This window comes from Neolamprologus multifasciatus, chromosome 5 (assembly GCF_963576455.1).
Source record: "Neolamprologus multifasciatus chromosome 5, fNeoMul1.2, whole genome shotgun sequence".
Classification (NCBI taxonomy): domain Eukaryota; kingdom Metazoa; phylum Chordata; class Actinopteri; order Cichliformes; family Cichlidae; genus Neolamprologus; species Neolamprologus multifasciatus.
In genome coordinates, this window is record NC_140443.1 from 15554434 (window position 1) to 15570479 (window position 16046).

General features: G+C 38.6%; 1 protein-coding gene across 4 annotated transcripts in view; it reads left to right on the forward strand.

The window, feature by feature from the left end:
• Positions 1–15936, forward strand: part of cfap20dc (CFAP20 domain containing) — a 35735-nt gene extending 19799 nt beyond the window's left edge. Inside the window, exons 13-18 of one of the 4 annotated variants that reach the window (XM_085161224.1) lie at positions 438–707; positions 5948–6009; positions 9852–9946; positions 10824–14342; positions 14443–14554; positions 14681–15936. In XM_085161224.1, the coding sequence (XP_085017350.1) occupies positions 438–707; positions 5948–6009; positions 9852–9946; positions 10824–10942 (546 nt within the window). In that variant the 3' untranslated portion in view covers positions 10943–14342; positions 14443–14554; positions 14681–15936. Of the gene's footprint in view, positions 1–437; positions 708–5947; positions 6010–9851; positions 9947–10823; positions 14343–14442; positions 14555–14680 lie in introns of those variants that run through there. The other 3 variants (XM_085161226.1, XM_085161225.1, XM_085161227.1) reach the window with 3 other exon arrangements.
• Positions 15937–16046: the final 110 nt, after the last annotated feature.

Here is a 16046-nt window from a genome sequence, read left to right on the forward strand (position 1 = left end):
GTGATATCCCAGTTTCCTTCATCAGTGTAGCTCCTGACTGCTGATTTGTGCCAACTACAGCAGGCAACATGCAGTGAAGGCTTTGACTGAAAGATTGTCTGATGAATATGACAAGGAGTTTGTTTCCCTCCCTGCAGCCTTGGTTTATTGACTGCTATTGATTCGTCACCAGGGTATCACAAGACTTCTTTACACTTTGTCAGAAAAATCCTGTTACCATAGTAGTCTGCTAAATCAATAGATTCACAGTTAAAAGACATTTCCTCAGTGGGTCAAAACAATGGCGTATGTCCAGAATTGCCTTGAGCTCTATCTGGGACTAAAGCTTATTGTTAAGACTTTCAGTACTTTATTTGTCTGCACAAAACATTATATCAGTGTGTATATCTGACTGTGACTAAGTGCAAGGTATTGTATTGTGGATTGCTCCCAAAAAGGTAATCTCGGTTTTATTGGTGATAAATTTGAAGGCTGAAGAAGAAGATGAGACACTAAAGCCTGTTGATTCCAGTCATTGCGACTTGGACCTGCTCGGCAGTCCGCAGACACAAGATGATGAGGAGCTTCGAATGCTGGCTAGCCTAAAAAGAGAGCAAGAGGAAGATGAATGTAAAGCCTTGGGCCTCAGTGCATCTCAGATCCACCGGTGTAATGTCAGCATCAGCATGAGCAGTGACGATACTTCTACATGGACCCACATCTCTCTGGTCTGTATTGTCCAGCTTTGCTACTCTTCATATTTTATTGACTCTTCACTAACGAGCAGCACGTGTGCAGCTCATCTACCACTTACAATCATTAGCACGTTGTTCCTCTTTTTGTCCTCCTGTCTCGAATATTTTGTTTGACCCGGGTTGATCCTCATTCTTGCTCATTTCCATTTCAAACCCCAACCTACACCACCATGAAGTGCTAATGCACCTCTTCCACCAGTATGTTTTTGCATTATAAAAGGTTATTGAGATAGAAATACATTAATTGGCCTCTTCCAGTTTTTAAATATACACTGGCGCAATATCCACAGGTCCCTCAGTGACTAAAAATTATTTAGGTCATTTGAAAATTTCCCCAGAGATCTTTTTAGAATTCAAAGATGGTGCAGTTTTCTCTCCGCTATTGAAGGTCATTTAGATCTATGGTCCATTAACAAAAGTATGTTTCACTTATGGAGAGATAACACTATCATGCCTGGCTCTGCTGAGTCCACTGTAGGATCCCCAGTGAATAAAATCATTACAAATTCTTGAGTTATACGCCTGTTACCATTTCTGTATATTCAGGTATCCATTAATGTCCTAAGATTTAAGGACACAATGAATAGTGCTATTACCTCAGGGATTACCACCTCATTGTTTCTATTGAGGACACAATTATGTGGCCACCAATAAAGACATGTATCTTTAGACCCCACTTTAGGATTTACATTTTACTCTATCATGCCCTGAAGTTATGTTTTTTTTCTTTCTATCTTTCTTTTTTTTCAATTAGCTGTTGTGTTTATAATTGTAATGTATGGCAACAGCACCACCAACAGTACTGTAAGAAAACACTTTGCTGATAACGTGAAAGTGAGGAAGGTAAAGAAAGATACCACACATTAAACAGACCACAAATGAAGAGAAATAGAGATATAACATTTTAGTGAATCTAGCACCTAAAACTTCCATCAAAAGGATAGATTTCTCTAAAAAAAGACACTAAGTGATTTCAAGAGCTAAATAGTCATTGTCTGGGGCTGGGACTCCTCCATTGGCAATGATAATCCATCTCTGGACCCTGGATGTTGTGATTCAAGTGGTTTCTGCTGCTGTGATTTATGGCAGTGCAGACAAAACTCCAGACAAACGTGTGCTAAGCTTCCATTACAATGTTGAAAACAAAACACTACAAAAAATATATATTATATAAAAAAGTGTTATTATTTAATTCTTCAGTAAAGAGTCTTACATGTAAAGAAATAAAGAAAAGGGTGCAAGAATAATGGCAGATAAATAATTGTAGTTTCATATTTTTTGGTAGCTCATTCCTATTTGTAGGCAGCACAGTATTTAAATCCATTTTTTAAAAGTACAGCTGCTAGAATGTCCTATGACCTGATATTCCAAGTACTGTATTTAAATTTAAGCTCTGAACAAGGCAATCTTTGTAGAAGAGCCTTGTAAATAAACGGCATACAGTCTCCCTGTTTGTTAAGGATGAGTATCCCACAAAGAATGACCTGTGATAAATCACAACACACTGTGGTTAAGCAAACATGCATATGAGCCACTGTAAAATAATCTCATAAAAAAATATTTTTTTCTGTATAAAAAAAGTTAAATAAATTTCTCTTTCATTTTCTAAGTTGTCTGGGATACATTAAGCATCCTACGTATTTAGAAACACTAACAGATTCATCTTGATGCATTCTCAATCATCCAGGAAAATAAATATCCAAAAGTTGATTCTGTTCATCTGGATGTAGCGTTTTCTGGGAGAAACGTTTCGTCACTCATCCACTGAAGAAGTCACTTGGATGAGTGACGAAACGTTTCTCCCAGAAAACGCTACGTCCAGATGAACAGAATCAACTTTTGGATACTAACAGATTCAGTTTTATGACCATGGGGGGAGTAGGCTGGTTACTTTGTGGTGACCTCGTGAATAGCATGCACTTAGTTTTATCACTTTAAACTAAGCTTACTTTTGATGATAGATTTTGGAAATGCATCAAAAGAGGCTGTAGATTTGCAAAGGTTGCATCAAGGGAAGAGCCAGTGGCTTATAAAATTGTATAATCTCCATAAAAAATGTACATTATAGATTAAATGTGATGAATTAGATTTCTGACACAGTGGTATGTTATCCTAGATGTGAAACATATTCTTTGTGGACACATGGCTACAGCAGTGTCATTTTAGAATAAAAATGATAGATTTGTAAATCTGATAATTGGTGTACAAGTGGGAGACTGACTGAGATAAAAAAAAAAAAATGTAAGCAGTGTTTTTAGTAATCTAACCTGAAGAGTGATTATTTTTTTTATTTGATAAAGAAAATTGACTAATTTGAAATTCTGGCATCAAAATTGTCTTCCTGAAGAATGTTTCAACATAAAGTTACCCTGTCAAACACATCTCACGAGGGAATTAAAGATTTAAAAACATTTAGCCCTTTCACTTTAATTAATGGGAGGTTGGTAATTAAAAGGTTAAAGTGATTTAATGATTATGTGACTGTAAAATCTACAATAAATCAAAGTGCCAAATGTTTTTTTTTAATGATTTTAAACAATCAAACGATCAAACGATCAATCTGCAGTTATATGTTGGATTATTATCCAGTCCCTGCCACAGTCCTGCAGCCACCCCTCACTCAGCGTCTCAGAGTGCCACTCACTCACACGTTCTCCTGCTGCACTGAGGGAGACTCAGCGGTGCATCACGCTGTCAAAGTGTGTGCTTTGTTAAGCAGGAGAGGAAGCCGCTGGGATTAATTTGTAAATTTGACTGCTCTGCTTTGGCAAACATGCTTTGTTAATGACAGATAAACACTGTTGATCTCTCTCATCTCTGACCAGTTACTTCCACCTCGTAGTTGATGGGTTTGGTTTCTTAGCATTGTTACATACAAAAACCCTGACTATCTGAATGTTGGAACAACACTGGTAAAAACCTTCATCGTGAGAAAAACTGCTTGTTTTTCTCATGATGTGTCTTCTACCAAATAAAAAATACATTATGGACACAAGTCTAGGCCTAAATATTTGATTTTCTTAGGACGGGATCTTTAAATTTAATGGAGTTTATTATTATTATATGTGTTAATACAGAAATTATATTGGAAGGAAGAGTGAGAGGTCTGAGATTTAGTTTTGTAATACAACCCAGTCTGTAATTTTTCATGGGCAGATGTAGAGTGGAAATAAATAATAGAAAATAGCCACTTGAGGGGAATTCAGCCACCATTCATTTGTCTCAAAGAAAATGCCTGGTTAAAAAAAGCAGAAAGCCATGGAAATAAATTATCTATTATTGGTTGACTCGACCTCTCTGCCAAATAGGTTTGTGCAGCATAAGTTTACAAACAAACACTTTACATCACTGCTCTGTTTTAATATTTCTGTAAGAGATAGTTGCAGAAACAGAAATCAGAACCTAAGACGATGTCAATCAGATACACGTGAAGCTCTTTAGATTTCTGATTGTTTGATCCGGCATACAGGGGAATAAAGGATGTATAATGGTTGATATATAAAGGGAAGAGTCAATAAAGTCCAAGATGTTTCCACCAGGGAGACAATACAAACATTATAGATGTCAGCTCCAAGAGCAAATGAGAAGTGTGTGGGCTTCGCAGACACACAGCAGATAGTGTGCCAGGCAAGTCATCACGTTGACTCCCAAGCTACTGACAGCCAGCGCTGCTGTATTGAACATCCTCACCACATTTTGCTGTTTGGTCACGAGGTGATGTTTGTTCAAAATAAGTGATGCACTTCTGTTGGCAGCAGATGTACTTAGTGCTGTCTTTGAAACTGGAGTTCATGCAGGTGCGATCGACCATGTGAGGTACTGGGTTTAATGTTACAGTTGGAATATAGAAATGGTTGCTATTTCCTAGATCCCCAGAGTTTCTCCATCCCTTGACAGGCAAGTAACTCATCATCATCATCCTCAGTCCATATTACCAGCAGAATTCCACAGGCTGCGATTTTAGGTCCTGTCTTATTCTAAGAAGGTGATTAGATAAAGAAGGTACGGAAGCATACAGATAGCTAAAATAAACTCAAGCACTGCAAGGACTGCAGCTTCAACATGAGTGCTTCTTCATCAAAGTCATGTAATGTAATAGCCTTTAACAGCCACTACGCTTAAAAATCCTCCTGAGGCTATAATATGGTCTTTAACTTTGACAAGATGGAGAGGGTAATGTGCTTGTGTTTCATACAGCTGAAAATGAGTATATATTAAAAAGGAAATCATTGCTGTCTTCTACCTGTAATTGTACCTATGCTTTAGGTCTTTCATACTTACAGAGTATAGGGACATCTAAAGTTTTGAACTCGTTATTAGATTCCATGGATTTCTTGATCACGGTTTGTTCACCCTTTATTGCTCACCCATCCCTCCTGTTCCTTGCTGCTCAGATTTGTCATACTTGAGTTTTATGCCAAGGCACAAAACATAGAATTGGGTTTTTGCAGTACAAGGATTTTCATCAACTGTTAATTTGTAAAGAAGAAAAAGAAGAAGAAGAGTAAAGGCTAATTTGTGGTTGGACTAAAGCTTTTGTTAACAAAGAAAAATGTTCACTTAGCTTAATTTTCTCAGGTGGTGTTCTTTATGTGTAATTTCAGGGAGCCTTGAACGGGCAACTTTGTGGATGTCCTGGACAGCTGTGTCTCCACAAAATGTTGCTCCTCATGCTTTATTTATATCTGAGTGACACCTCACAGCACGACATGGCACAGTTTAATTCTCTGGCAAGACTGCATTAAATGCATTAATTCATGAATCTGCACAGGGAAAATTATAAATTTATCTCTTGATCCCTGAAGGACTCAACCTGTATTGCAAAAGTAGTGAAATATCAAAGCACATTGCTACAGTTTCCTTTGACTTAACGACACGATGTGCACAACAGTAGCAAAAGGCCCAGTGACACTTATCAGTTACAGGTAAGTGTTGTGGCACAATTTTCATAGAGAGACAGGGCGACTGGGCTTAAAAAGGAGTCAAATGGCGGCGACCTTCATTACTGCCTTACTGAATGAAACAGGTCACTCTGAACCAAAAAATATTTTCGATTTTGATGTGCTGCACAAGTAAATCTTTTTCCTTTTTGCGCCTTAATCGAGTACTTAGTGGTCTTTTCAACTGAACCTAATGAGAATTCTTGGGAAAAATAATTTGCATTGGAGCATCTGGTGACATTTTAACACAGCTTTCCTCTACTTCTGCTCTAGCCGACTAATCAGGGACACCACTATCAGATGGAAATGAACCCCTTCCTGCAATCAAACCCCAGGTAAGAAGTGTGTGTTATTACACACACAATATTTTTTTTTACACATTATTTTTTAGCATTCCAGTGTATTATACATGGAAGTCTGACTATTAACCTTCTTAGGCTCAAATTAAACGTTTTGTTGCTAATGCACAACCAAGTCCTGCAGTGGTACTTCTGAGTAAAAAAACCTCATAAAATATGTTTGTGGGGTAATCAGGTTGTTAGTTTTTAACTGTTGCAAATCGGCAACGCCTGCCTGGAGAGGGTTAAGAGTCCCTTTATTTAAAATGAACGGACACATATTTTAAATTGTTGATAACTTCGGCGAGTAGAATATAATTTTTAAAGCCCTGCTGGTGTGTACCTTCAAGCCTCTATTTATAATTGGCTCCATCATCTATATTGGATGGTTACGAGGCAGTGCAATATTTGTTGCTAAATGTCAGCTGTCAGGTAGATTTTCTGAATGGGGCTAACCTTACTCACATGAGTGCAAATAACCTGGAGGTGTGGTAGGTACAGTTCTTTTATTCTCTTAACACAAAATTGATAAGGGTAATAGTAATAGAGAAGCTAATAGAGGAGAATAGTACTGTTCCATCCCCACCCTCCAAATAGAGGCTTCAAGGTATTATTTCATGTACAAGATATACATCTGTGGGGCTTTCAGAGTTTGATCGTGTTCATTTCCTTCTGATAGCGGTGCCTCTGATTAGCTGCCCAGAGCAAGGGTAAAAGAAAGCAGTCCGAAGATGTGTCATTGTGCTTGTCAGACTTGTCAGAAGTTGTTAAAGCATTTGTTTGTTTGCTGTTTACAGCAGACATCAGGTTAGATTTTGTGCACAGCAGGGGCTTCAGTTCAGTAATTCATAATGCAAAACAGCCATAAGACACATTCCACCTTGCTTTGCCTACCTACAGCTTAAAACCAAATAAAATTCTCTTCAAAAAGAAAGAATATTGATGGATGGCTTTGTATTGCTGAGGGTGAATGAAAAAAACTGTTATATCCAGTATCAACTTAAGGCTTATGAAGTGTGAAACAGAATAACAGAAAAGATATTTTAGAAGTTGGAGAAAAGTATCTCTCCCCCAAAAAAGTAAATAACCACCAGAGGTTTATCAAGTAAAGCTAAAGAAATTTTGCAAGCTTTCACAGACTTCTGAAAACGTCCTTTGACATGTGTTGAGAATTACAGATTGTCATTATGTAGCAGTGAAAGGAGAATGACTAGATTCCCCCCCCCCCCCCCCCCGTACTCGTAAGTTAAATAGGATTTGTCATTGTCAAGGCAAGATGAAGTAAAATGTTTTCTATAACCATCATTTTTGTGTGTGTAAGTGTGTGTTTGTGTGTTTTCTTCTAATGTTCCTTGAAGGGGAAAATAGCTCAGAATTAAGGCTTGAGTCAAACACCTCTTGGAACAGATTCAGTGTGTTGATTTTGAGCACAAGGTGAAAGAGTCTCAGAAATACAGCTCAAATACTTTCAATTTAACAGATTAACACTGGGAGGATATTACTGCCCACTTCACAACACTGAATACCATTATTTCAAACTCGCTTTCAGGTGTTTTTTATGCGTCTAAAAAACACAAAAAAACAAACTGCGGCAGGGTATGAATAGATTCAGTTCACCTTGGAAGGTTCCAGAAATCCTGTAGCCCCACAGCTGGCAGTTATAGAGCCACGTCCCTGCACACCTCCATCTCTTTGTGAATATAGACAACCATGTGGTCTGTAGGTTGTAGGTTACAAAAGAAGACAAAGGAATTGCATCACAGTTTCACTACTGAAATTACGCAACCCCCATCTCTCAAACACATTTGATTTGTTGATGAAAACCAAGGTAGCATGGTGTGGACATGGTGTAGACTTCCTTGTGCTGAAATATTTGTATTTGCATTACTGTATCATGCAGATTTAAAGATTTCAAATTTATCCATCCAGCCAACTGGCGAATATCTAGTTAAGCGGTGCTGTTTGATTGAATAACCACTGAAATTAATATTACTGTTCACAAACACACTGACGGAGCTCTGCAGCTTCCACAGCTGTAGTCCTGAAATGAGACTTCGAAGTAAGCCTCGATTTACATACTGAATAGCAGCTGCACAGGATTTGTCGTTGTTTTCTTTCATTTCTTTTAGGCATTGCATTCTGAGACACCCTTACAGAGAATTCTATCATGGTGTTTTTTGAGCATCCTGGCACCACTGCAAGGCTTTCTTGCTGTTGAGAGCAACAGCTTCCCTGACAGCTAAAATGCCCCGATTGCTGTGCTTAATGTTGCCAGGGCTTTTCTGGCATTTTAACATGCTTCTTTGCACGTAATAATTGTGTCTGCCTTTGGCTAGAATGCTAAAGTTGAAACAGCAAATAAGGCTGTCAGTGAGACTTTGACTAGAAATACAGTTGTACATTACATACTATTGTGAACTTTTGTTACCAGCGTGTCAGACAAACAGAGTTTCTTGATACTGTTTCTTTTCAAGATATTTAGAAAGCTCATTTTCAGTACACTCAACCACTGTGCAAAAGCAGTGTGCTTTCTCTAATTGAATAAAACCAATTTATTCCCTTTATCTCTGGTCTATATTTGGATTATAATGACTTGAAAATCTAAGAGTTTAATCACTCTTGCCAAGTCCCACTTAACAATTTGAAGTTCAATTTACAGTTCAGTAGCAGAGGCTTTTGTCCTTGAAAATTGCTTCCATTAACTTTTGTACAATGTTCCTGCCTATCACGCAGTCAAATGGGTGTTGGAAAGAAGAGGCGGATGCTTTTGTTAGAAAGAAAAATCAGAGCCTGAACAGAGATAATGCACTTTATCACTTAAAGGCATAAAGAAAATGAAATGAATGTACACTTAAATGTATGGGAAGATCAGATAAAAAAGGAAACCTTCTTTCTGTAGGTTTAATGTATCATATCATTTACTCTTGATCATAGGAGGTTTTTTTATTAGCTATTATCAAAAGACCACATCACTAAAGAGGACTGCTCATAAGTAATTTCTGTATTTTAATATTTCCCAGTAAAGATTTCCCATTAAAAACATGGACACAAGAGTAGAGTCAGTGAAAATAAAAAGTAGTAGTATTAAGTACACCGTGGTTAAAGGATCACACTGTAGAGATAGCATGAATGGTTTTCTAGTTTAGGTAAAATAATTGATTGATAATGTCACTCTTTGTTTTGAGAAAGAGTGACATTATCAATCGCTGCACTTGATGATGGTGAGGCAGAGAATATTGTGCATAAGACGATTATACTGTAATTCCTCATTAAATATGCTATGATGTGTTCTCATGAGAGGTTTTGTCCAAAGGCAGAAGATGTTAATGCATAATTGCACAACTGATGTATAGCCAAAAATGATTATGGATGCTGTTTAACAAATGAATGTTGCATTGCCTCCAAGTAAAAGAATTCATCTTGTGATATTTTCTCCTCTGGCTGTAATCTGTTACGCCATACTAAAACAGAACAGTGTTTTCATTTAGTGGAAAATGACTGATGTATAGTTGTAGCCTGAGTACATCGCAGACAGGGAGGATAAACTCATTTAGAGAGAAATGAAGTCATGCTCTCTCTGAAACAGGCAAGGTTAAGACCCCTACTCCGTGCCCGAATGTGGACACTTGGAAGTCACAGCTTGAGTCAAAATCTAATAAGTGATCCTTCAAGTAAAACTGTGGAGCTGCAGGAGAAGTGGCTCAAGGACAGTGGGAGCTTAGATGGGCTTCTCAGAACCCACGATGATGGGACTTCATTGTTAAAATGTCATAGAGTAGGTTGGTAAGTGTAATGGTATGTGTTGTCATGTCTGTCTGCTTTTATGGTCTTTTCCCTAGGGAATGGATGGACGTGCTCAGCCCTCCTATTATGCCTCCCAGCCAGCAGAGAAGGTCAGGCAACGCATGGAACAATGGGGGAAGTCTAGTCAGAGGTACAGAAACCTTCATATTAGTCCCTTTGCCTGCAGACTGCCTTTTTGTATGTGAAAGTCAGGAAGACAGAAAACAATCCAGTGCTGTAGCATTAACACTAATGGCACAAATGGATACAGCTAATGGAAACATTTGCTGATGTCAGAGCTTGCAGAAATGTGAGGGTACAGAAATCCACCAAAGACTACACACAACCTGGTGGGAAAGCAGGTGAAACTGTATCTAATTAAGAATAAAAAAAAAATAAAAGTGAAGGTCTGTGTCCTCCACATTATGCCAAAGGTCGCAAGAGACAGGCTCATTACAGGTCTGTACCCCCTAGACACATGGACAAGGTTAATTGATGAAACCTTTCCAGTTTACAACATCATTTTTAAAGCTCTTACACAATGTGTCTTATAATTAGTTTTCATTATTGTTGCCCGAGTTCTGATAAGATAAAATGTTCGTCCCGGAGCATTCCATAACCTTTTTAGTGTTTAACTGCCCGTCAATTTAACAGCTAAATTCTCATGCTTTAAAGTCGTGGGGATTACAGGGAATCTCTTTACAGCTTCATAATGTGGTACTGGGCCTGGGTGTCTTGGGTCTTGATTGATGAAGAAAAAAATGGCAGCGGCAGAAAACTTAAATCCACCTGAGTCTGAAGGTCACCCCACCATCCAGACTTCTCATTTTATTCCAGTAACAGCTGACAGAGTAGGCTCTTATTCATATCTGCTATGGCTATTCCGCTGTGCATTAAAAACATAATGTCTTACACTTATACATTTTATTTGTGCAAATTCCATTATGGATCGCTGTTGTACTGTTACTTATGTACTTTTTGAACAGCTACACCCAGTGCCGCTGAATGGATCTCTGGCTTTATTGCAGGAGGAGATGAGTCAGTGAATGAAGAGGAGAACGAGGATGAGTATTTGAATCTGCTCTATGATCCTTGCCTGAACTGCTATTTTGATCCAAAGACAGGAAAGTACTATGAACTGGCATGACTTGAAGTCAATTAGAGCCAAAAATAATAAATCAAATTGAAAGAGGATGAATGGCTTCAGGATTTATCAGCTGAGCTTATTGATCGGTATTGAATTCCCAATTCAGAAAAAAATCACTTTCTGTCTATCCGTTCGTTTGTGGAAGCTAACAGGAGCTTTGTGTCACCATATGTAGTGTCATGTAAGTGTGTAAGAGCCTGGGAATGTAATACAGATACTTGCTTTTTGAAAGTTCTTGCTTATTCATTCGCACATGTGATGCTAAAAAGAGTCATGTTCATGAAGCTTGGCTGGCAAACTCTTATCGGGCTTCCTGAAAGAACGTACTGAATCTGTGATATTTCAGTTTTACATGTTACAATACAGATAATTTATGGTGTCACAAAATCATAAAGCCATGCTGTGCATATGTGTAATGTGAATTAAATTAAATTTGAAATAGCAGTGGTTTGAATTTCTTGTGTTTATCTGGATTTAAAATGAGTAATTTGACAGAATTGGGACAAGGATAAAGGAAGATGATTGTTTTTTAATATACTCAATGCATGTAAAAATCTTCAAAATTAGGATCTCATGGCCTGCGACTGTAACTGGGAGTACAACAGGCGGGTTGCTCATGAGGCTGGCAAGTCTTTTCGTCAGTCTCGCCAAATCACTCATCACACCTGATGAGTGCCTGATACCAGCTTGAATCATTATTTTCAGCCTGATATAAACTGTTGCCTAACCATGAAGAAAAAAATGGCATAAAAGAAAGGAAAATCACATCCTGGGAAATGCTTTATTATTTGTAGAAATTCAGGAAACAATAGCAGAGTGACAAATGTTCAATTTCACAATGTATTGTTTCCAATTAACAGTTACAAGCTGCCAAAACCAGACCTTGGACAGAGAAAAATCAACATTTCTGAATTTTAATGCGCTTATGACTCACAAAACTGGTCCTAGGAACTGTGTGACAGCCTCGAAAAGGCACTGAATGTTACATAAGGAACTGTGTCGCATTTCAAGCATGATCTCAGTGCTTTATATAGTACAGGACCCAATAAAAAACATGCCAAAGGATCATTAGTTAAAACTGACTTCCTCTCTAAAGTAATCAGACACATACGTCACCATTTGTAAGTACTATCACACTTAGTGGATCGTTTGCAGCAAAAACGACAGGTCTGAAAATAAGTTTTAAATAGGCCATCGGAAAGTCATGTGACACATAACTTTATGTCACATGGTGTGCTTTAACAGGGGCGGGGAAACAGGTGAAAAAAGCAGAAGCAGGAAGTAAACAGCTGTAGATCTTACGACTATACTCGGACCAAAAAAAAAAAAAAAATCGTTTAAATGCTTTTAAATCGCTTCAGTTTGGATCCTTGCAGGCTATAATGTTCACAGTTCGAGGCTGCATAATGAAAATAAGTTAGCGGGGCTTTAAAGGTAACAAGGATGTCTGAACAACAGGTATGTATGGCCGCATGAGTAATGAGATCCGATAAACTCGAGGTAAAAGTTAATTTAGTTTACAAACACGGTCCCTAATTTATGGCGATGTAACCATTTCTACCTATAGTGCAGTGGACTTACTTTAATTTAGATGGAGATTAAGTTTTCGTATCTCTGGTCTCAGCTTGTTGACTTGTAGTGAAATAGCCTGAAGCACTTCTTGGAAGTCTAAAAGCACAAGCTGATATATGACTGAGACTGATGCATTTTGGAGGAACAGTACTCCATTTCCTAAAGCATATTTATACCCCTCTGAATTCACTCAGTGTTACTGTGCACCTCGTCATCTTTGTGTTGCAGACGTTGCTGTTTTTCAAATTTATCTGGAACTATACAGATGGGTTAGGGTTCCTGTTCCAGTGTGTGTGTATTACTGCATATCTACACTTACGTTTTATTATGTAGACATTGCCAGTACTGACTTGAACCCCATTTTTGCCTTCGCCACTGCTTTAATTCTTTGTTGCATCGATTCAACAAAGAGCTGGAACCGTTCCTCCGAGATTGTAGTTCTTATTGAAAAGATATCATCACAGAGTTGCTGCACATCTATGATTCATCCTATTCTACCACATCCCAAAGATGCTTGTTGGATTGTGATCTGGTCACTGTCATGAATTTGAGATAATTTGAGCTTTGTGACATGTTGCATTATCCTGCTGGAAGCAGCCATAGGAACATTGGTACACTTTAGTCATAAAGGAAGGGACATGGTCGGCAACAACTGTGCCGAGAAAGTATCCCCCACATCATTACAACAGCACCGCCACCAGCCTGAACCGTTGATGCAAGGCGAGATGGAGCCGTGCTTTCATGTTGTTTACATCAAATACTGATCTGAATGTTGCAGCAGAAATCAAGACTCATCAGAGCAGGCATTATTTTTCAGATCTCCTATTGTTCATTTTTGGTGAACCTATGAAAATTGTAGCTTCGGTTTCCTGTTCTTAGCTGACAGGAGTGGTACCTGGCTCTTCTGCATAACGTAACAAGTGGTTATTTGAGTTACTGCTGCCTTTCTATTAGCTCGAAGCAGTCTGGCCATTCTCCTCTGACCTCTGGCATCAACAAGACATTTTCTCCCAGAGAACTGCCACTCACTGGATATGTTCTCTTTTTCAGACCATTTTCTGTAAACTCTAGAGATGGTGTAGGAAAATCCCAGTGGGTGAAGTTTGTGTAATACTCAGACCGGCCCATCTGGCACCAACAACCACGCCACATTCAAAGTCGCTTAAATCATCTTCTCTGTTCCAATGCTTAGTTTGCAGTTCAATACCTTTATCGTGTCTCCATGTGTAAATGCACTGAGTTGCTGCCAGTAGTAAACAAAAGAGAAAAAATGAGCTTCATAACCATCAAACCCCACTCATCTCTGTTTGGTTGATTGTGATATTTGGCACCGCCAAACAAAATTGTTCGTGTTCATTGTCACATTTTGGTCACGCTCCATCTGAATTATTGCTACAGAGATTAATTTTGTCATACTTTGTTCCAAATCATCTAATGGACAGGCCCGACTTAAAGATATTATAGTGATCTGCAGTATGATGTGACGAAATGTCATCCGGATTGCATCAGTTTCTCCTCTTGGCCAGAGACTTGCAGCCCTGCTGCTGAGCTTTTGGGATGTACCCCACCACTATGATTTATAATGCACCGCTGTTCAGCTGTCATATCTCCTGCTGTATTTCCTTTTTATCTTTGCCACACTTCATGAACTGAGCTGTTAGGTTTATGGGCTCTTTAACTACCCCACTGTTAGATCTTATTGGATTCATTTGTCTTTTTAGGCCGGGTTAAGGCTTCACCCCGGGATTATTGCATCAGTGATCTTGGTGTCTGCGGCGGCGGTAGCTGCTGCCGTATTGATCATCCGAAAATACTGCTTCCCAGTCAAGTAATGAAAATTTATTAATGAGCCTTAACGTGTTTATTTTAAACACTTAGATTGCAGTAAAAACAACTCACCCTGGTTTGCCGCATAACTTTCTTATCAGTGAGGCAACTTACAGATACTCAGTGCTGAGACAGATGGAGGAGGGGCATTCAGCAGCGGCAGAGGAGGATGGCGACAGGAGGTCGCGCACAGTGGGAGAGGATTCAGACGAGGTCAGTGCATCGTGGCTCTGATTGTAGCTTTCGCTGTCATCTCTCTTCCAGTACAAGCCAGCACCACTGTATCCTTCCTAATCACATCACAAGTCAATTTCAACTTCCTTTTCTCTCCCCTTACAGGATCTTTTGGAATAAATCTCCAACTGGGAAGCTGCTGGACTGACTGAAATGGAGTTTATTCTATAAACTGTGTGGTGTATGAATGAAATGGAGGATTGTTTTCATAGCGGGGATAAAAAGCGAGTCACGAATGTGAAAACCAAAAATATACAATTACAGATAAAATAAGTGAGGAAATAGTATTCAGTATTTGCAGTTATATCTTAAACTGTAATTCTGAGATTAAATGTGATTTCTATTTGTGCAGCTTCATACTCTTAGATGTGAAATAATGACCTTCATTTGAATCATCACTGACATTTTCTTTTCTTTTTTTCCCTTTTTTACACATAACACATGACATTTGATGTCTTTGGCTACCACCCAACCCTCTGATGGGTGGAGGTTGTTCCCACAGGCACAGCTCAGGGCTTAAAAAAGGTGTTCTTTTCCAGCATAAAACTCATTTAATCCTTATTTCTCACAATCAATATTCTGCTAAAATATGCTACAATAAAACAACCAACAAAACATTCAGTGTTAGCTGTGGTAGATAAGAGTCGTAATGAATTGTCAACAAAATTGAATGTGTTATTCGGCGATACGGTCAGTGTATTAAAGCAGCAATTCATGCAGCCTTTTTAAATTATTCTTTTATTTTGGAAAGCCTGATAACTACTGAGCTATCTGCACATCTTTCAGCTGCATTTATTTTGTTGTTGTTTTTGGACGAATTGAGCTCTGAGACCTATGCGTTTGATAAGACTTGTGGGTATGTGATTTGGATGCTAAAGCTGCTGATCATATGGAGAGTCAACACTCCACTATTTACTCCATTATTTCCACTATTTAACTTTAAATGACGACCCTTACCTTAAATATAAAATCTAAAGCGGAACATTATTTCCTGTATTATTTACTGGCAGTGCAATAAATGTCAGTGGGACATTGAAAGGGCAGACGCACTCACATTCGCTCAATGTTTGTCTGAAAAAGTCTGCCACAGAACATGTAAATGTGCAATGCTATGAATTAAGCGGTTGTTACAAATTCGCACATGGAGATGTGATGTTTCGCACACCCCAAATGATGTGCAGCTAAAGGTAGTCAAAATAGGACTTCAGCTGTCTGCCAGTTGGGCAGTTTCCCTTTGAAAGGATTTCCTGTTTCATCGTTCCACTTAAAGGCAATTTGCAGTTTAGTCCACTGGGTCTTTAATGTAGCGCTGGGCTGAATGATGTACCCTGATCTTTCTGACAGCCATACTTGTCATAGATGTCCTGGTTGGGAGCTGCAAGTGAACATTCTGACGTGAACGTCAGTGTCACAGCTCAAACTAACGAATGGTTCATTTTAAGTTATTCGTGTGATCAACAAATCAGACACG